This window comes from Gavialis gangeticus, unplaced genomic scaffold, assembly GCF_001723915.1.
Source record: "Gavialis gangeticus isolate Ggan-Ray unplaced genomic scaffold, GavGan_comp1, whole genome shotgun sequence".
Lineage (NCBI taxonomy): Eukaryota > Metazoa > Chordata > Crocodylia > Gavialidae > Gavialis > Gavialis gangeticus.
This window is the reverse complement of record NW_017728991.1, coordinates 15,401,736-15,423,705: the sequence shown is the minus strand read 5'-3', so window position 1 is coordinate 15,423,705 and position 21,970 is coordinate 15,401,736. Positions and strand designations below refer to the sequence as shown.

Genomic DNA, 21,970 nt, shown 5'->3' with positions numbered 1-21,970 from the left:
CTTCCCCCTAGAAGGGGGGGGGGGGGGAAATCAATTAAGGAAGTATGCATACTTAGCTTTCTAGGAGCCTTTTAGTCTAACAGATTTGTCCACCAAGAACGTTTGCCCAGTCTCTACTTTTTAGGACAATGGAACAGCTTAATAAGTGCTGTCCAGGGAAAATTCCAGAAATATGTTTTTCCCCCAGCAATTCAGGATTGCTAATGGATACATTATCACCACCAGTTGACCTTGCTGAATACGAGAGAATTTTCCTCTTGCCATGTAGGAAACCAGAGCAGTAAAAACAGGTAGTGCCCATATTATGAGGGTGTTTGATTTTCCTTCATATACCATTTGGTGGCAAGTGAAGTACAAAAAGTGGACTCCAGAATGGAGAGAAGAGAAATCAAGGAACAACCAGTGCCAAAGTTAGCAAACAACGTGTCCTCCCCCTGGATAAGGAATGCAGGTCTATGGCTCAGGGACACAGCTCTCTCTTCGTTGTCCACTGAAGTTTTTATGTGCTAAAGGTCAGTTGCTTGCACTGCTACCGTAGCTACATATGACTACTAATCTCATTAATTACTTTGAACATGTGTATAAAATTGAGGACTCTTAAACTACACACAATAGAAAGTAGGTGGGAACTCAGAAGGCCTCCTGACCAAATCTGTTACATCATCTTAGTCCCCACAAGCATGTCAAGCACCAAAATTAGTAGTCAGATGTTTAGAGGATGGGAGGTATTTCTTCGTAACTGTACACTTCCATTTGAAACTAGGTAAAAAATCTAGGCTAATGTTCTCCTAAACAGGCTCTCGTTTTATATTGCATTTAACAACTTTGAAAGCATGTAACCAGGAAGATACTAGAGAAAAAGAAACATAAGTGTTAATAAAGTCCTACCTTTACTCACCAAAATAATTGAATAGCAGGAGAAAACATCCTCAAGTTCTTCACTGCCTGCCAAAGCTGTGGCTTTTATCATAAAGCACAGGTGGGACTAAGACCCATTCAAACTAACTAATCTTATAGAGGTGTCCATTATATCCAAGGTTCACTCCTCCAAATGCCTTCTATTATCTCAAGAAATAAAAAGAATGGGACCCGGACATTTTAGAACCATTTTTTTTCAGCAAAGTGTTAGATACAGGATTCTGCTAAAAAGCTGTACCTGCTTTAAGTACCAAGAGCTCTTCCACTCAGTCCCCTTCTAGCAAAAAACATACTAAGGGGTTAGGTTTGCTTGAAGATGTTAGTATATTATGACGAGGTGTTTAACCATTATGACTCACCACTAAAAATAAATCACTAGTTAGAGCCAGTAAATCATCATCTCAAAAATGCAGTAATATCTGCATGTGTAGGACTGATTCAAATGAAGTCAGAAAGCCTCCAGTAAAATAAGCTCTAACAACTTTACAAACTTTCAAGTTTCTTTTCCAATTAAAATTTTTTTCCAGTCCTGCTGCATCACCCAATCCTTTATCTCCTGCTAGAAGGCAATGTCAAGACAGTAGGTCCCACTGAGACAGAAGCATCTTGCTCAGTAACAGGAGGAGCTGAACTGGAAACACCTGTTGCTACAATCAATTTTGTGGGTGCATGGAATTCAGCATGTGTTTAAACACATTCTAGTTCAGAGATGTCTTTTGTTTGCATTTTACTTAAGAGAAAGAACATGAATGCCATTGTCAAGATAGTGTCACGCATTGCACAAAAAGATTGTTTCTCACCCTGACTCCAGTTACCTATTCCACATATTTTGGAGCCCAATACTTTAAGTCCTGAATTCACAAATTAAAAAGAAATCTAAACCGCAAGCACAGTAAGTGCTCATTTACAGAGCAAAGGTATGCTAGGCATTTTACATAGAGTTGAACATGCAAAGTTCTGGGCCAGAATAGCTTGCACTCTAGACAGAACAAGCAAAATGCTGCCTGTCTAGAATGGAGATACCAAAGCTGAGGTGTTTCTGTTCCCTGTTTATAGGAGTAGAGCCTCTCCAGGGTCTGGAATGAACTCATACAAAACAGCGGGATGACAGCTAAATAACATTTACCAATCAAGTGGGCTGTAGTTACCTGTATTTCAATACCACTGACTTGCTTCTGCATTAATAAAGGAACTGTCTCAGAATAGGGCTCATAATAGAGTCGCTTGGTGGCTTTAGCCAAGGGACAACCTCCATTTTCATCCACATCCAGGTTGTGACATTGGTAAAAATCTCCATTTTACTTTATTTAAATATAAAATTTTTCCATATTCCAAGCCAAATTGCCAAATCAGATTCCAAATCCATGAGTCAGTCCAGAACCATAAGCTGCCCTAATACCAGCAAACATCCTCCACCCTGATCTGGGGCTTCAGATGTTTCCAAATTCTTTGGTGGGCATCCTATTTGCAGGCCCAAGCCCGAAGGCTTGAGGTTTGGATGCCCCCTGAGTTGTGCTTGGTAAAACGGAGATACTATTTTACTTCCTTCAAGGAGGTGTCGTGAGAACATGCACTTTTTCCATGGCACTTTGGTGTCAAGAGCTAGTCACAACAGGAATATGGTCACAATGAAATACTTCCCCATGCTCAAAGAAAGAAACTTTCCCTGGCAGGATTTAAGATCAGAACATGGTTTCTCAAAGGCTAGTGAAATTCAAGAATACCTGAATGTCTTCAATTAACAGGCCATATGAACTTATCAGATTTGAGGGGGAACTGAACAGAAACAACTCTGCTTTATCAAGGATGAGCCAATCCTGCTTTCCCATACACACCTTAGAGAACTTTCCTCCTCACCCTCAGGGGCTCTTGAGGCTTTTACCCTTCATACTTGGTTTCCTTTAAAGCTTGAGAGAGGAAGCCACCATACCTTGTTAAACTGGAAAAGGTCACGCTTGAGCCTCTCTCTCACAGGATCATGGCCAGATCTCAAAAACCTTCTCATTTTCCCCTCCAACAGCTTGGCACCAAAACCTAGCAGAAAAAGAAAGAAAAGCAAAGCTGTATTAAACAAGTGGAGTTTTAAAAGGGAAAACAGTTAGCTGTTTAACCAAAATAAAAAGCCCAGTTCTAACACACTTTAAAATCGGGACAGGAGGAGACACCACAGTAATAAAGTAGCTAAAACTCACTTTTAAGGAATAGTAAAAAATTCACATAATCCCATTTTCCTGTCACTCAGTTAGACCAATTCTAAAATCTTTGGGGTATTTTTAATCCAGTAAAATTTACACTTTGCAATGTTGAGCTCCCCCCACACCCTGACCTCATTTAAGACAGACAACAAGCAGCAGCACAGCCATCAGACATAGGTCCAGCTGTACAGACTATCTAACGCCCATGTTTTATAGCAGTATTGACTAGTATCAGCTCCACCCAGGTAATCCTATGGCTTGTGGGGGGAGAGAGGGGGAAGGGAAGTAAACATTTTAGGCTGACTTTGTTCCTACAACAAAGTGCAGGTGTTGCCTGGAGAGTAGTTATGTTAATTATTAACCTGCTTTTGTAAAACCTCAAGCTTAATTCTCTGCTGGGGAGGGAGGGGAGGGGAGGGGGAAGAGTCATGCACCTGTGGCCCAATGCACAGCCAAAAGGTAACAAGTTTCAGTACAGTTCTCTCTACCTTGTAATTCTAATCATTGCACTATGGTTTTTAAGATCCAGGCGAGGCACTCGATACAGAAATGAACTGCCTTGACCTGGCAGACTAGCAACAGCACTATGTGACATCAGAATATAGATGTAGCATGGCCAGAATCTCCCACTGCTCCAAGGAAAAGAAAAGATGGTTAGAGCTGAAGATTTAAAACCACGGATATGGATTTAAAAGGACATGTGTAACCTTTGGTAGAATTTGCCAGTAATACTAAGTGTTCTAGAAACAACAGCACTGAATTCCCACCTCGCTCCACGTGAGTTACACTTTATACCTGACCCCAGGGACAGGGGGGCCACTTGTCCAACCCAATTACTTGTGCTACGTGATGGAGATCACTGCCCTCCCACTGCAAGCCCAAGAACTAGGAGAAAGCTTTGGCTGCCTGTTGGCGCTTCTATACAAACAAATGGGTATCTCTGCATTCCAGCCAATAATGAGGTCATCGACCAAAGACCATAAATCAGCCAGCCATTCTTGCAGGGTTTTATTACAAGCTCCCAGCAAGGCCACCACAGTGTGAAGGGAGAGCAAAAGCAAAGGACAAAATTAACAAAATCAGCAAATTTTGCTGGAGGAAGCCCCGTCTTTTCTGCATCTCGACACGGAGAACCCCAATATGGAGTCCTGGTTCACCACTCAACATTGTCAAGGGGGTCCCCCAAAGGTTACGACTACTCCAAAATTTATTAGCAAGTTAGGACTGATTAAGAAAAGATAGGCAACTATTGTAAAGTAAGAGTCTCCCAACAATTTGGAGCAAGCATCCCGTGAATAAACTCAAAGCTCAATACTGCCGAGTAATGTACCGTCTGACTATCAGAGGTGCCAACAGCTTGCATCTCTTACTGACTGCAGTGGACTCAGGATGCTCACTTCTGAAGACTGTGAAATTGCTGCAGGTACTTAACAAAAGGCTGGAAAGTAAAATTCTCTCTGCCTGACCTCCCTTTCCAGTATTTAGTTTTCAAACAGTCACTTAGACCTCAGCTTCCCAACTGGTCCCTGCTCCCTTTGCCACTGAGAAAGAGATGCATGAATGGGAGCCACTAGGCTGCATTTGCATGACCAAAGGTGGGAAAAATTGGCAGAAAACTATTGTTAGCAGAAGCAGGTGTGGGAAAAAAAGATAGAACCCAGCTGTCTGCTACCTGAAACCCAGACTGCAGGGAACCGGAAAACACCACCAAAGGAGGAAAGCAGGCAAAAGGTGGAGAATGAACATGTTTCGAAGCAAGTCCCTACGAGAGAATCTGATGAAAGCTGTTTTCACAAAAAGATGCTAGGACGGCTCCACACAAAACTGTTCAGCAGGTTCGCATGGCAGTGCCTCTGGAAGACTGCAGGCTCCCAGCACGTAGCCCTCTCCACTTGAAAGTGTGCAGAAGCTGGTAGAGCAATGACAAGCTTCTCTGCTATGCAAGGAAAAAATATCCCGCCCATGTTTGCCCTGAGCCAGCCAGGCAAGGGAAAGCGCCAAGAGAGACACACCCTTTCCCATTTTCAATCAATCCCCCAAACTTGTTAAACACGGCAAACTCACAGGGAAGCTTCAGAAACCTGCACTCCTGGTTTTACCAACATGAGGAATGGAGATCCCTAGAGTGCCAATAAACGAGAACAGAAGAGACAAGGCAAAGGGAAGAGTGGGTTTTATTTTGATACAATACTCCAGTGCAGCTGCCCATGCCCTGCTACAAGGTTTAGGAACACTATTAATTGCATCTAAAACCACTCTGCTTTTACATGCGTGTGCCAAGAGACACAGCATTCACAATTCAGACCACAATGACCGGCTTCTGACTAAGAAGTCCCAGCAGTAGCTGGCACCAAGATGCAGCACCTTGGCAAACTGATGCGCTGGTTCTGTTACAGACAGAAAAGATGACTTGCCACAAAGCAAAAAAATCATAGCAGTAATTTATACTGGGGTTTAACATCCAACCAGAGAATTCCTGAAAGAGAAGAAAAATAGGAAGAACGAAAACAAAGAGGGGAGACACAAAATACGCAAAAGAATAAGCTATTCAAAGGATGCACAAACTTTAGCAAGAGGCCACCAAGGAAAGATTGATTTGATCATGGCATACCTGTCATAACAGTAATTAACCACCAAGGTTTTGGCCTGAGCATATGCATGCTTGTTATACAGTACAAGAGAGTATTTCTGATGCCAGAAAAAATCCCATGACCTCTCTGTTTTACTAGCTCAAATCTCTCCTCCATACATCTTACTGATGGACATAAAACTGCAGGTCTGTGCACTGTGCAATTACAGATTGTGCACACAGCTACTATTGGTCACAGACAGCATCTGCAATGGCTGTGGCTACTAGCAGTCAGAATGGAATCCGCTATTGGTCTTGGAAGCCATATCATTTGTGTAGTTGATGCTCTTATTTTCCAGGGAAGCAAAGCCTAGAAGAAACTGCAGTCTCAGCCTCTTAGCACAACCTCTGCGCTCTTCAGCCTTACATCTCTGCTAGGTGAAGTCCACATTTCAGCAAAAGGGAATGTCAGCCTACCTACAAGTAACAATACCCCAAATTTCCTTCCATACTGAGTGCGAACAAGGAGGAAGAGAACAACAATGCCTTGCATCCAGGCTTACAAAGGAACCCTAAAGCTGGCTCCTCAAGCTTTCCTGGCTCTCAGTTCACATAAATATTACACAAATACCCTTGAATGCCACAGCAGGGGTGGAATTTTCCAAAGCACCACAGCTTGGAGGGGTTGTGGGTCGAGGGGGTGATGCAAAAAGTTCTGAAAGAGATCAGGAGAGGGACGTGGTAACAGATATCAGCAAACTGCCAGAGGGACAAGTAGAGTAGATCTGGAAGGAGCTAGTAGGGAAACGTTGGAAAGGAAAACACGAGTAGTCAGGAAAATCTTAGTAGTCAGAGAGAGACAAAAGGTAGGGCCTGCCACGATAGAAATGATACAGCTTATGGGAATACCCTGTCGCTCAAAGGGTATGGGGAGAACACAGCGTTTCTTCAAAGTGGTGGGACGGACGAAGTTAACGTATAGATCTTGACAATGTCCTGTACGGATTAGTAGGGAAAGAGAGGAGGGAATGGGAAATTCTGAGTGGTTTCATTATGAATCAGATTAGTAATCTGGAAAGTCTGTTTCCTGTTAGTGAGGAAGGGGTTATACTTCATGGTGAGGGAATACGTACAACTAGCCTACTTGGAATTGCACTTCTACAAAGGTGAGGGGTCGAGTATATGAGCACAGATCAACTGGAAAGCGTTGTTTGACCCAAGTGGGATGGAGTAAATGGGGGGCAAAGCCTAAAGGGTGAAGACAAGATAAGGAACTGGTACAGATATCTATCTAAAGGTAGCAGAAAGTAAGGGTAATTCACCCAGCTGTAACACACCAAGGTGGTGTGGCCATAACATAGTGCACTGTGCGGTATGAACAAGAAGTGTATGATGTATATATGTTTGTGTATCAGCGTTTTGTTTGTAACTGAGATTTGTAACCATTTATTCATTACTAGTCAGCTATTTGCAGGGGGGTTCTGTCCCCTCAATTTATACTTCCTAACCAATCCTTGTTGACTTTCCCATCGATAGGCCAAGATTTAACAGCTTTTTCTCCAGTGCTGCAGGGCATCATCAAGAACATTTCTAGGCTTTTGGCCTGCTGCTGTTGTTCTCCTTCCCCTCTCCAGCTTCCCTCAGATCTCTGGCACCAGGGAACACTCCCAGGCGAGATTTTCATCTGAGCATCAGACAATAGCTGTTAAAGACAGGGCAGCAGCAAGCCCAGATCTCCACCAAAGCTTTGTTTAAATTACAAAAGATCCAGTGCTCCATTACAGGAACTGCCAGTAAGTATTCTTATATACCAGGGGCTCTCCTATTTTTCCTACTCCCACCAGGAGTTTCACCAGGAGTAGCAACCATGGGAAATAGTAGAATAGGCCCCCTCTCCAATGATAACAGTCTACCCTAATGCTCTTGCTATCAACAGTGTAAGAAGTAGAATAGACAGGGAATTGTCCAGAAAACCTGGCCCAGATTTTAGTAAAAACATACCTGAGCCCCATCTATAACTGCACCGTTATTCAGCACTGCAGAATAGCTGTCACATTTTCAGCATGCGCAAAGCCCACAAGACAAACACTGCTTTAACATCTAAGCCACCTCCCAAATCCAGAGGAGATGGTCACAAAGGTGATACCCTGCAGCTAGTTATCCGATGACAGATGTGCGCTTCCTGGAATCCCAGAGAATGATTAGATGGGTGCAGTGCCCTTCATAGGGTATCAAGCACAGTTGTTTCACTCCCCAAATGTGTCTGGTGAAATGCTGAAGAGAAGACATGCCATTCTGTACAGCGTTCTCAGAGAGGTCAAGTCCCAGTGGAAAGAGGGCAAGACTGGAAGGGATCAAAGTTTAATAACCCCACTGCCACTGATTTAGTGTCACCTTGGGCAATCACTTCATTTTTTCCTCCCATCTCAAATTCCACAAATACAAGTTGCTTCATTGGAGAGTTAAGAAATTAGTGCTGCTTTTACAGTGCTTGGACATCGGACATTATAAATGCCAAGGCCTACTTGGAGATGCAGTCTAAATGACTTCTAATACTCAGAGAGACCCAAAATGTAAGCAAATATTAGCAACAACATTTGTACCAGAATAGCACCAGGCATAATTTGGTGCTGTTCCTTGATTCTAAAAAGATTTAAGGAAGAGTAAGCAATGCTTCATTCAGCCTCTGTGTTTTCAAGGGTACTGTGCAGAGGTGAGCTAATGACTCCAAGCACAGATAAGATCTGCCAGACATAGCCAAGGAGGACACAGTATGTTAAAGGTCACTTTCTATCTGCCCCTTGTTAGCTTGAAAAGTACAACAATAAAAGGCAATTGACAGATTTTTTTATTAGACAATCTCTATGGCCTAGTAAACTCCAGCTGATCATGTTACTGTCTCTAAACCTAGCTCAGCTGCTACACTAAAAAAAATAAATAAAAAAAATAAAAAATAAAAAAAAAATTGGTGGTCAAGCGTGATATTGAAGTGAAAATGTATTACAAAGCAGAAGAAAAATCTTGGAAGAGTTGGTAGAACAGAAGAGCCTGGAAAATCAAGATGCCCCGCTAATTTATGAAGCTCTGATTCAAGGCAAGTATTTCTAACTGACTACCCTTTCAGAGTAAGATTTAGACTGGGAATGGCTGCATGAAGTCAAGGAAGACTAAATACCAGGAAAGCCTGAAAGAAAGTGTAGCAAGTAGAGAAATTCCATCACTTGTAATTTTTAAAGAAACTTGATAACATATTAAAATGCATCCTGAAGAGAACAGTCCCAAACAGACTGAGGAAAAGGATGAGGGAGGTTCTCTTCTCCATTTTTATTGTGTGTGCAAATATGGGAAGGTCATCAAGTCAAATGATTGAGTAGGTGGTTTGCACATTACAAGCAACACAAGACAGTGCCTCACCCTCTCTCCTCCCAACATATGCATTGCTAAGTGAGGCTTGAAAGACAGATTCTGGGCAAACTTGAATGGTAACTGGATGCTGTTCAGGTCAGTCATGCAAGTTCAATGCATTATCACAGCACAGTGCTAACAGCTACTGTAAGTTGTCTAATTACTACAGATCCAGCAGTTGTGCAAACCTCATATGTCAATAAGATTCCTTTATTGCCCCAACATGAGGGATACAAGCACACAAGGTTTCAAAGTGCCACAGGACAGCAACACCCCTCTATAAAAAGAAATTTACCTGTTACAGTGAAAAGCCTGCTACATTCTCCCAATAAAAAGACAAATTGACATCGGAAGTTAAGTCTAGCTCCCAGCATTTGGTGAAAACATTTGAGGCCAGAAATCTGGAAAGTCTAGAGCAGACCATCATAAAGACTCCTTATTTCCACAGCAAATAAGGAGAAAGAAGGAAGTGGGAAGAACTGCTTGCAATGCTCACCTTTTCTTTCTGATGCAGAAATTCAACTTTCGCTGTTGCCAATCTCTCAACCCAAGACCTTTAATTAGAGACCTGCCCTGCACTTGTAATATTATGTTTGAGGAGCAGCCACAAAAGTAAATACAGCATGTTAACTGTATACACAAGGATGTTTAATCCTGGTAGTTTCACTTTGACAGCACCCCTGCATGGTGAAATAGTATAATCTCCCTCCACCCCCTACCCAGATGGGAGAGGTCCTAAAATGTAGTCAACCTGATTCAAAAGCAGTTAGAAATTGGTTATAGGCTTTTCTAAATAAAGCATTGGCTGAACTGACACAATCACTTTGGCAATCAGCAGTACAGGGAGAGTTACCTGGGCAGTCCTGAACGGGGAAAGATGGGTCTCAAGGCAATCCTTCTATTAAGACCTCCGGTACTAGAAAGGAGGCAACCTCTCTTCCTTCCTATCCATTTTCAGCTCTCGTAACCATGCTGCACAAAGCCGCTGAAGTTACTGTCTAACCATTCTAGAGATCACATTGCAGAGTTCCTGTGAGGCCGCTTATCACCACAGCATCTGGGCATTAAGCACAACACAACAGTGAATCATTGCACCTATGGGCCATCCCAAGTCTCTCCTTTATTAAGACAGCATTTTTATGAAAATGCCAGGAAGACGGCTTTCAAGGCCTTTAGTTTTGCACTGTCGTTTCACAGGCGATACAGGCTCATCTTCTTGTCCAGAAGCAGGAAGTTCCTCAGCCAAGGGGATTTCACCAAACATCCTGCTTCCGGGCGTTTCAACCTGCGCTCCGCAAGTCAGAGCGGTCTGGTCACCTGGAGCGCTCTCAAAGAAAGGTACCTCGTAGTCAGTAAGATAGCCAGTTACAAGCAATAATAAGCGGCCTTGACAGTTCAGTCAAATCCACCCCCTATACATCAGAGGCATAACCCTTCTCACATGGCTATCACTTTCTGAAACTGAGTGTCATCACCGGTCAAGGGCCCTGCTCTAGGAATACCAAGACTGCCTTTTGCAGCCTTCAGTCTAACTGTTTTGCAAGGATTAATCCTCATCCTGCAAAAGGCGACATGTCAGGAACCTGCATTCCCGATGTGGAAACGCGGGGCAGATTTTGGAGAGGCTCTCTCAGAAACACTAAATGCTCCCCCACAAGTAGGCAGCCCTGGGACGAAACAGTATCCCTGGGCCAGGATGACCACACCTGATCTCTTCCCACAGCTCAACGGGCGAACGCAGCAGGGGATACAAGCAGTTAATACCCATGACTCTGGTCAAGGGTGAAATCAGGAAGCTGGCGAGAAGCAGCTATAGGAGCTTGCACACGAGTGCCAGGGAGAAGCTCGCTGGGTGCAACGCGGGCAGGCAACACTCCTGGCTTTGTTTGTCATGGAGCGACGACCGCTGGGCAGGGCGTCTCAGGTGGGTAATGCGAACGCGAGTCAGTGCGAGCCGCTCTCCTACCCCGGGGCAAACACGCGCTTCTCCCAGGGGAGGCTTGGCCCTACAACTAACAGCAGGGGCCTGGCGCCGGGGAAGGGGGAACAGACACCCCTCGAGCCCATGCGGAGGAAGGGGGGGATGAACAACACCCCCGAGCCCATAGGAGGGGGAGAGGGGGACCCCCAAGCTCATGGGGGGAGGAGCTCCCGAGCTGAGGGGAGCCGGGTGAGACAGGTACCGGTCCGGGGGGGAGGGGGAAGGAGCCCCGCGCGGGGGCAACCGTCCCTCCCGCCGGGCGCGGGGCAGCTGGAGCCCGCGGCCCCGCTGCTGCTGCTGCCGCCACCCTCCCTCACTCACTCCGTCCCTCACTCACTCACTCGCCGGGCCGGAACAGGCCTGGCGCCGCGAGTCCGTGCGGCGGCGCCCCAGCACCGCTCCTGCCGCCGCCGCCACTCCTTCCTGGACACCTCTGGGGGCGGGGCGGGCGAGGCGGGGCTCACCGGCATGCAAATGAGGGGCGGGGCGCGAGGCCACGCCCACTCCACGCGCTTGGGACTCATTGATGCGCCCCTCCCTCCCCGGCTGGCCAATCCGCTGGCAGCCCTGACCGCTCATGAATAATACATCGCTCCCACCCTCCAGTGAGACCCCGCCGGGAGATGTTTCTCCGCCCGGTAACGCGGCCGCCGGGACTCAACCCGGATATGTTAATAGAATTATTACTATTCATGAGGTGGCGGCCCCGCCCACCCCCTGCGACCTGGACGTACCTGCAACAGCAGCGAGCCTTCGGACTCGGCCGTGTGCCTCCGCGCGGGGCAGAGGCGCTCCCAGCACCCCCTGAGCTCGGGGGCGGGGACAGGGGTAGGGGCAGGCCCCCCTCCTGGGGTGAGAGGTTTGCTGGTGCAGGGGGGAGGCAGCACCCCCATGCAGGTACTTGAGGAGAAAGGGATTGAGGGGCTTGGCTGCCTCCCACCTCCAGGGCATCCCCACCTGTCCAGCCTGTCTCCCCTCGGAGGACGGAAGGGAAGCATCGCTTCTCTCCATGCAACCCGGGATGCCATTAGCCTTCCTTGCCACACACGGGCTCATATTTAACTTCTTGTCCACTGTACCCAGGGCCTTTTCTGCAGAGCCGCTGCTTAGCCAGTCCCTCCCAGGGTGCTAACGCTGCTAATCACCTGCCTCTTCCTCCTACAGAGGGAGATGGCATCTCTGGACCTGGACCTGTTTCAAAGGATGGGTGGTTCAGAGGGTTGAAATGACCAGCAGACACACGGCTGGTTTCGGACAGGGTGCCAAAGTGCATCAGGCCGGATCTTACTCCAGGGAGCGGCCATTTACATGGTGCTGAAGCATCTGAACAGAATCCTGCTCCACCCTACTCCAGCCTTTTAAATGAACGTGTGCACAAAGGGTAGAGACCTCCTTCTCACTCCTTTGGGTGTCTTAGTCTTCATATTACTTTTGTAACCTACCTTCATCTTAAGTGACTCGAGCAAAGTGGAATAGCAGTCTACTTAAATGCCTGCCTGCCACTTAAATGTGTAATAGGTGGGATAGGAGCTGGCTCGTGCAGTCTGCAAGATGAGCCAAGGCTTTGGAGCCAGTGGGAAAGATAAAGGATCCATTTCAGAGGCTGCCCGAGCTGCCCAGCTCCTATCGCTCCTGCAACAGTGCGATTCAGAAACAGCTCACTGGTCCCACACCTGGGCACCCTGCTCCTGGTGCGCGGGATTCTTCTGTCCTAAGTGCAGAACTCTGCATTGTGCTTATTGAACCACATGAGATTTTTCTTGGTCCAATCTTCCAATTGGTCAAGGTCTCTCCAAAGCCTAGCCCTACCCTCCAGTGTATCTGCTACTCCACCCAGCCTGGCATCATCCGCAAACTTGCCGAGGGTGCGCTCCATCCCATCTTCCAGATCATTGGTGAAGATATTGAACAAAACCAGCCAACACTAGCAGCCGTCTTCCAGATTCTGCAGAAAATGCAACTCGGAAATGTGTCTGGTGACAAAAGTTCAGAAACATTTATGGTCGTTGAACAGCAGACCAGTTGGTCTGATTAACAGTCAGCCCAACCTGGAGAAGCTTGTCCTTGACCAATAGAGACACCACTTTATTCCCGCTCCCCAAAGTCTCTGCAAGGAACTGGTCTCCCAACTCCTGCATTTACATGTGTGTACCACCCCCCCCTCCACCTGCCATCTCGTGCCCACTCACCTCTCTGTCAAGATGTTCATTTTTGTTTTGTTTGCCAAGTTCACACACTTGCATTCTCACTAGTAAGTTCCAGCTTCTATATTTGTAGCTGTTTTCATACTCCCTTCAACATCTTTTTGTTCATTAGTTCACATTTATTTTTTTCTTTCTCCAGTGGTCAGGAGGCCCCTTTTTCCAATATTGCTTTTCGGCACCATAGCTTACTATAGCTTACCATAACTATGGTCTCGCACAACTGGAACTCATACAGCTGGGAGCAGGATTGCAACCATTCCTGGTTTGCCTGGCTGCCTCTCAATGGTGCTGGGGAGACAGCATGTGATCCAGGGCCAGGGAACACCTACATGCCTGGAAAGAATGTGCCAGTGGGTCATTGGGCTGCAAAATGCCATTCGATGCCCTGTCACACCTTGGCAGCATAAGAAAAGGTTACAACCCTGCAACAGCCCCTTGCACAGTCTTCTGCCAGAGGCAACTTTTCAGCAGTACAGGTCAAAACAGAAATTTTAATTAAGACACCTCTTGCCAGCTCCCTCCTGCCATCCTGTTGCAAAATCCAGTTATTCCAGGACACAGGCTGAATGGGAAGCTGGACATCAGTCAGCATCACGCTCCCCTTTGGGACAGGCAGCAGAAGTTGCACTGCTGAGCCACGGTCCTGCTGTTTCTCAATCCTCCCCACAGTGGTTATTAAACGGCAATTGATTTGTGCTGAATCAGGGAGTCTCTTCCCCTAGCGAAACTCATCCAGTAAGCTTCTGTAGAGTCCACTGATACAATCCTACTACTGTGTAGGCATACACAGTGCTGACTGAAGTCACCGGGAATTGTGTCCACCTAACTTATGGATAAATTCAAGCCCTGTGGCTCTGACTGTAGCTCTTCTTGCTCTGCCTGTTCTCAGCTCTCCCCACACCACCTGAGGTGTACAAGAAAAGCGCTGAGTTAACAGAATGGAGCCACCACCAAGTCAGGCCTTTAAGTAGTCTGGCAGGCAGAAGGCAGAGAATACAACATATTCCTTTTCAGCAGTTACAAAGGGGTACGTTAAGGTATCTATATAGCAGCCCAGACCCTTGGCTGATGATCTAACAAGCACAGGGCCACATAAACCAACGAGGGGAAGGCACCCCGACCTTTTGGTGTGGTATCCAAGAGACCATACAAGAAAGATGCGCCATGCTGATAACATCCCAGGCACAGATACCATCAGCAGGCCAATCACCAGACACAGACCGTAGCAACTCTCTGCCTATGTTCAATAACAGTGCAGCTCCTCGTGCAGCTGCCTCAGAGGACAAGGCACTGCTGACAATTTTCCTTCAAAGGACAAAGAAATAACCACACTCAGAAGCTTGCATAGTTGGGCAAGGCTCTTTTAATACTTTAGCCTTTAAATCTCCTCCAGCAAAAATAACAACAAATCATCCAAATAGAGGTTATCAAATAAAATGCATCTAAAATATTTTCTGTAACATTTCTGAAGAAAGCTGCACCCTGAGCCCAACAATGCTGAGTCCTTTTATCCACAAAGCAGGATTTTCCGGCACTAGTCACGTTGGCATTTCTGCATAGAGGTTAAAGCATGTTTGGCCCCCGAATATTCAGGTGGAGAGTCCTGATCCCCATGATGAGGCCTGGGGTTAGTTCAAAGATATGGAAGAGTGGTTCTCAGCCTGGAATGCAAGAGCCAGAGAACTACATGGCTTATGAAGGATCTGGGAGTCTTACATGAGCTCATCTTGCTTGAGAGAGAAACATGCACCTGCATTTAGGAAAGATAACATCAAATGGAAACAGAGGGCCACACTACCAAGGTTGTTAGAGGTGTTGACATCAGGTGCTGATGTTCATGCTGTAGCTCTGACCTGGGATGATGCTGTGTTGCAATGACCCATCTTAATGCAAACATTACAGTACAACATTAGGACATTCCTCCAAAGTGCCTTAAGGCTTTTTGTGATACCTTTGGTTCACAAAGTGCTTCCCTTGTCTCTGCAGGATTGAGATCCCTGGTACTGACTGGCACAGGACTGCAGTCTCCTGCCATCATATATATGCCATGGCAAAGCTGGATTCATTAGCCCTGTGGCAGAGGTTTATTGAAGTGACTTAGTTCTTTTTACACCAAAATGACAGCTAAGGATTTTATCTGATGGGCATTTACACAGGTGAGTGACAGAGCCCTGCTATTCCAGTACTGACCTCATTAACTTATGCCGAATCTGACTGACATCCAAGAGTGATTCTCAAACCATTCAGCCTGGTTGCTTTCACACACTGGCCTAAGTCAGTGGCCCTCAAAGTATGATGTGGGTCATTAGAGAAGCTTGTTCTAATGGTCCAGGGGAACAGCAAAACATCTGGAGGACATAAGAGGAAGTGGTCCATGGCATGGGCAGAGCAGGAGGACCAGTAGCTTAAAAAACAAAGCAGTGTGTGCTCCCATCAGGAAACACCCGGGTAAGCTGTACAGAGATGGCACTTGGCTGTTTGAATTATATTTGGCTTTTATGAATGAGTCAGCCCCTGGGTGGCTAAAGTCTGGAGCAATGGGTAAAGCATCTCCTCATTCTGCAAGTTAATTTGTTATCAGAGCTTCTGTGTGGTATAACCATGTGCACCCGCTGAGATTAGCGGTGCACCCCCGACAGAAGCACCGCCGATGCTGCCGGCGGCACCTGAGGGCGGTCGCCACTCGCCACACCCTGCCCCACGTTGTTCACTGGTATAACATGCCATGAATCAAGAGATCAGGTCCTGAGTAAAGTTCCTCCTTTTGCCAAAAGCCACTTCTCCAAGAGACTGCAGCTTCAGTGATAAATATCAACTGGGAGCTTGAATTCCTTGAACGAGTAAAAAGTAACATCTCCATTGTCCACCAAGGCAAAGACCACAGGGACATCCTGGCTCTGGTAGGCCAGCTGCTTCACCGCTCGCAAGGATGGGATCTGCTCGTCAAACCTGGAAAGGGAAGGGAAGAAATACTGTCTTTTTCAAAGCACAGAAATGGAAGACTCCATGGGGAACTTCTGAGACCCACAGATCAGCAAAGGCACATCAATGCTAGCACGAAGGTGGCCCTCACATCTACCAGGGCATCCTCGAGAGAAGATGGTCATAAAGTCTTTTTAAGATTTTTACAGCCTAACACTGAACCTCTCTGAATCTAAGTAGGCAGGCCACCAGGGCATACAAGAACTACTCCCCTGTGCTGAAGATAAGTGTAGCTGCAGGTTGCTCTATGCTCTGCCAATTAATTGCAGCTCACAGGCTCTTGACAAATGACCAGATAAATAAAATTTGACTGCCATTGTGTGGGACAGATATGCAGGCCAGCAGGCTCAAAATCTGGCTAGCATTTTTCCCCCTTGTGGTTGTCTGCAGAGTCTATCTGTTCTTCAGTAGCGGCGTTCATGTTCTCACAGCGGGGATTGCAATGCTAACTCATAAGTGCTTGAGTACTGGACCAGCTGCACTGGTTCCTTGCCTGCACCTGTGATGTATTTCTGCTGTGACTGCACACAGCAGAGGAGCAACAGGTTAAAAGTGTCAGTGTTAAGAGATATGGGTCCCTGACAGGTATTCACTTTAAGTGATGAGATCTAATCCATGATCCCAACAATCACATCTCCTGCCATGTCATACACATGCCTGGCAGGATGCGCAATTTTTGGATTGGGGATTAGCTCTCAGTTGCATCTTACTTGCTGGTGGAGGGGGAGTCCAGGATAATGACACTGGGCTCCCCCTGCACCAGCAAACTGAAACTGAGATATCTACAATAAACTGACCAGGGACTGGGAATCAAACTGGTCCCCAGCCCCAGCCAACAATCAGTTGATTGTCAAAACCCCAGCTGGGGGGCACAGGGACTCCAGAATCAGGCTGCTAAAGCCCAATCCAGGGATCCCTGTGTGCCAGGGATGAGTAGAAACACATGTCCTGCTCAGCAGGGCAGCATGTGCAGTTTTATAGCTCCCAGTACAGAGGGAGCCTGGTGCCAGGGTCCCCATGTGCCAGAAGCTGTAAAATCATGCATGCCATCCAGCTAGATGACCCACAGGGTTTTGACAGATCCTAGTGAGCAGGGAGCCCAAGGCCAGGGTTCCTGTATGCCAGGAGCTATAAAACCATGTATGCCATCCAGCTGGGTGGTACATGGTGCTTTGACAGGTCCTCGGCATGGGTGGCAACATTCAATTTAAGGCAGGATATGAACAAGACAAAGTTATTCCACATTGTACATAGAATAACTTTGCAGTTCATTTACTCTGTTATCACACCTTAAAACTGATTTGCGTGTGGTTGGGTTACTATTTAAGGTGCGATTAACCTGTTACCACATCTTGAATTGTAGCACATATCAGAGCCCATAGGGACTGAACTATGCACCAGCTCAGCAACTGAGTGTCATATTCTAGTAATAGAGACAGTGCTGGCAACTACCCTCCTGAAGCAAATCAGCAGCTAGCACAGTAGAATCAGAACATAACCCTGTTGCCCAAGCCTGCAATGAGCTCTGGGCAAGACACCCCTAGCCCCATACGGAGCCCCACAAAAGTCCAACAGGCTTTATACAGACTGAGGGATCTGCTGCACTGAGCTCATGGCTGACCCAGGGCCTAGGACAGTATCCTGAGCCTGCCACAGCATCAGCCAGTTCTTTCTTTACATTCAGGCACATAGTTGTGTTTCTTCACAAGAGCCCATACCTCCGAACGCACATCCTGGCATACGGCTTCCCAGGGTCATTCTTCTTAAAGGTGGCAACAGCATCTGCCTGGTACACATCAAAGTCTATCTTCATATCCTTGGTGTCCTCCTGCAGCCTGTAGATGATTGGATAAGCAGGAACCAAATGATACACTGCAGGAGTCTGCACCATGCATGGAAGCAAAGAGAAAAAGGCCCCAAGTCTGTCTAGCTTCAGCCCCTTAACACTCCCTTAGTCCTCCAGAGCCATTCAGAATCTTCCTTCTGCAAAACAGCTACCTGGGGGTCTGCAAAGTTTCCCATCCTTCCTGATGCCAGACCTGGTCTGCAATGGGCCAGCTCATACCTTGCTCTCTTTCTGTTGCCTTTGTTGTAGGCATCCAAAGCAGCAGAGACCTATATACTGATTATGCTGCTGGGACACCTGTCTGCATCACCCCACTGGGGAGAGATGTTGGTGAAAAACCCTGCCTTGCCCTATGGCCCCATGCACAAGCCCCAGAAAGTCTCTCCCAGACAGAAATGCAGCTGGAAGTCCTGGGGATTAGATTTTTAAATCTTAATCAACTGCTGCAGCTGGGTAGGAAGCATCATTGCAGGGACACCTATTGTGTCCAGTTCTGTGCGCCCCATTTCAAGAGGGATGTGGACAACATGGAGAGGGTCCAGAGGAGGGCCACCCACATGGGGACAACAGGGCAGACCCTACAGTGAGAGACTGCAGGACCTGAACCTATTCAGCCTCCACAAGAGAAGGCTGAGGGGGGACCTGGTGACCGTCTATAAACTCACTAGGGGGGACCAGAAGGGTTTGGGGGAGACGCTGTTTCCCCTAGCGCCCGCTGGCATAACAAGGAGTAATGGGCACAAGTTGATGGAGAGGAGGTATAGATTGGACATCCGCAAAAACTACTTCACAGTTAGGGCGGCTAGGAGCTGGAACCAACTTCCAAGGGAAGTGGTGCTGGCCCCTACCCTGGGGGTCTTTAAGAAGAGGCTGGATGCCTACCTGGCTGGACTCATTTGAGTCCCGTTTTTGTTTTGGGGTTTTGTTGTTCTCCCGCCCTGGCGGGGGGTCGGGCTAGAAGATCTACTAGGTCCCTTCCGACCCTAAATCTATGAAACTATGAAACTATGACACGACACACCCTAATGAAGCGCTCAGCTTTAGGTAAATATAGGCAACTAGACCTCTGGACAAGGCTCACAGGAGTCAATGCAGAGTGGAATTCAAGATGTGAAGGGTTTGCTACAGTACACTGGACTTTGCCCAAGCATTGTAATAAGAGCTAACACAACCAAGTGATAATCAGCCTGAAGCATATGTGCTGTGTTACTGTACTCTGCTGCAGACACGCACAGTTTCAGCTAAATACCAGCCCTTCACGAGGCATCTGGTACACTAGACAGCTCCCAAGCCGCTATGGAGAACATCTTTCAGACCCCGCAAAGAGAGACAAGACATTACGTTCAGTCAGACCTGCGCATGCTAGAATCTCCTAGCTGTCAGGATTGATACTAACCGGGAGGCTCCATCCAGGATGTGGGAGGGCTGTAGCACACTGATCTGTTGGAGGACAGCAGCTGTGGGAGAACAAACAGGAAAAGATCAGACTGTTCAGTTCTGTCTGCAAGGACTTCTCTATGCTTCCTCCTAGCTCAGTCCAAGCCTGGAACCACCTGCCTCCAGACCCCTGTCGGCATCTCCAAGACCTCTTCTTGATACTTCAGAGGCTTTTACTCCCACATCTATTCCCCTTAACTTGCTGCTGTTTCAGCACTGGCAAGGATAGCCCAACTATTTTCCCCTCACTGCTAGAGAAAAAAGCAGCTTCATGGGTCACAGAAGGAGAGACGGCAAAGCCCATCCACCATCTCCCCTGGCTTGTATGGGCTACTTTGGTGCTTGGTTCATCCAGATCCACAGAACGGGGCTTTCACCACTCAGGAAACTGCTCCTGTTCACAGCTAAGCCAGGTGTTCAGGAGAGCTTACCCTTCTTTCCGCTCCATCCCATTACTGCCACCTCCTGGCTAATGCTGAATCTTCCCCACACTGTCTATCTGCGTTAGTCACGTGGTCCCACTGGGGCCCCGCCATCCTACATTTAAGTTGCTTTCTCCTAAATCAGGTACCTGATGAGGCAACTTCATCTGGCTTCACCAGCGGGGTGACTGCCTGATCCCACAGGTGTGATGGCCGTCTCCTCAACCTCTGCTGCCTCCTCTGCTTCAGGAGCAACTTGTACTCCTGCCAGTTGGAGCAACGCCTCACCTCCTTGTCTGCATTGATGCTATTTTTGAACCGGCTTTCCCTTTCCCGCTGCTCCCGCTCTTTCTGCGACAGCTTCTCACGCTTCTGATTGATCAGCCAACGCCAACGGGTGGCATCCACTTCCTGGACTGCCACATTGTCTGGGAGAAGCCTCTTGTCAGGCTGGGGCAGGAAGGTGCATGGATGGTCAGATGCCATGTTGGGGAAGATGATTCTGGAGAAGTCCCAGCGGGATGAGAGGGCACCATCATAGCTCTCCTCAGCAGTCTCACTTGAGTCTCCAGCCTTATCCTGGCACTGGCTGGGAGACGCACTGTGTTGTGTGGTTTCAGCAGGGACTTGGGCTGAATCCCCTGTTTCAATGCCAGTATCTGACTCTTTGGACTTCCCTGACAAACAGCTCCCATCGGAGGCTTGGTGGATGGGCTCTCTCTGGCCCTCACTGGCCTTTTCCAGGGTCTCTTCAGCTTCCAGAGGGTCTCCTGATGCCTTTTGCTTCTTGTCTAGTACCCTACAAACAAGAATAGGAGTGGGGCAGTGTGGAAGGGACCATCCATAGTCAGAATTTTGCTTCCGCAAAGCCCTTTACTCAAATCTTGCCCCCTCTACAGATAACGGAAACAAAGTTGGGTCTGCTGAGCAAGAGAAAAAAAAAACAAGGGGCAATTAGTACACATGCTTGTGTTGCAGCACTGAGCACTTTTAAAGGTGCCTGGCACTGCAGCGCATGCATTTGTATAAATGGCGAAATACACATCAGCACTGAGAAAAGAGTGGCAGCACACTTTTTAACTAAAACACATCAAAGGTGTTTTATTTCAAAGTGCACCACCAACCCTTTCTGCACACTGACGTGCATTTCACCTCTTATACAATTGGACACGACACAGTGCAGTGCACATCAGTTCTCACGCGGAGCAGACTCAAGCAATCAAGTTAGCTCCACGTCAGATCTCCAGCACGTCACAGCGTGAAAAGGTTTGTGTATAAATGCCCTATGTATCAGTAGCCCATGCAAACAGTTGTGTATCCTCTGCACTATAGTAAGATATTTCCTGTTCTGAAGTACTCTGTTGCACTTTGGCATTTCCAAAATGCTGGCCAAAGCCAAACAGGAGTAGCAAACACATTGCTAAACATGCCACACAGCTCTGTAAATGCTCCACTGAAGCCCCAAACCTATTCCAGTTTTGGTTCCCAACCAAAATGTTCATTGTCCCTCTGTCCTGCCCTGTAGGACCCACCCACACCTCCACTCCTCCAGGCCTGGGCCCCCCGGACAGATGCTAACCAATGAAACAGTGGGATGGAGTAGGTTTACATACAGATAGAAAATCCAATGGGAATAAAACTGGAAGTACCAAACTCGTGTAATTTGTCATTTCCAAATGATCTGATCTCAGGTGCCTAGAAGTGTGAATCTACTACAAAAAACTGCATTTTGCTTCCTGCATCTTTCTTAAACTTCACCATAATCCACACGGCATTGACATGTTTGGGACGAAACTTCTCTGATAGCAGTGCCCTGGATGGCTATGCAAAGGTTCGGGTGGCGATTCAATTTGAAGGAGATTCGGCCCAATTTGGTGGCCAAATCTCCGAATCAAATCAGGGGACCAATTAAAAGGTCTGAATCAATTCAAAGCTCTCCAAATCTTCAGAAAAGTTTTGGGGAGCTTTGATGATTCGGGCACTCTGGGCTGCTAAGTACTGGGGGGGGCTG

At 47.2% G+C, this 21,970-nt stretch overlaps 2 protein-coding genes across 6 annotated transcripts in view; both read right to left on the bottom strand.

The window, feature by feature from the left end:
* The window catches only part of LOC109298117 (lethal(2) giant larvae protein homolog 2-like), a 32,460-nt gene extending 20,959 nt beyond the window's left edge, over positions 1 to 11,501 (bottom strand). Inside the window, exons 1-3 of one of the 5 annotated variants that reach the window (XM_019518253.1) lie at positions 11,410 to 11,492; positions 9,941 to 10,144; positions 2,849 to 2,952 (exon numbers count right to left, since the gene is read on the bottom strand). In XM_019518253.1, the coding sequence (XP_019373798.1) occupies positions 2,849 to 2,923 (75 nt within the window). In that variant the 5' untranslated portion in view covers positions 2,924 to 2,952; positions 9,941 to 10,144; positions 11,410 to 11,492. Of the gene's footprint in view, positions 1 to 2,848; positions 2,953 to 3,244; positions 3,347 to 9,940; positions 10,145 to 11,397 lie in introns of those variants that run through there. The other 4 variants (XM_019518274.1, XM_019518261.1, XM_019518282.1 and 1 more) reach the window with 4 other exon arrangements.
* Positions 11,502 to 15,877: 4,376 nt separating this feature from the next.
* Positions 15,878 to 21,970, bottom strand: part of TSEN54 (tRNA splicing endonuclease subunit 54) — a 20,693-nt gene continuing 14,600 nt past the window's right edge. Inside the window, exons 8-11 of the mRNA XM_019518241.1 lie at positions 20,109 to 20,758; positions 19,497 to 19,557; positions 17,973 to 18,089; positions 15,878 to 16,221 (exon numbers count right to left, since the gene is read on the bottom strand). Of these exons, the coding sequence (XP_019373786.1) occupies positions 16,071 to 16,221; positions 17,973 to 18,089; positions 19,497 to 19,557; positions 20,109 to 20,758 (979 nt within the window). The 3' untranslated portion in view covers positions 15,878 to 16,070. The remainder of the gene's footprint in view (positions 16,222 to 17,972; positions 18,090 to 19,496; positions 19,558 to 20,108; positions 20,759 to 21,970) is intronic.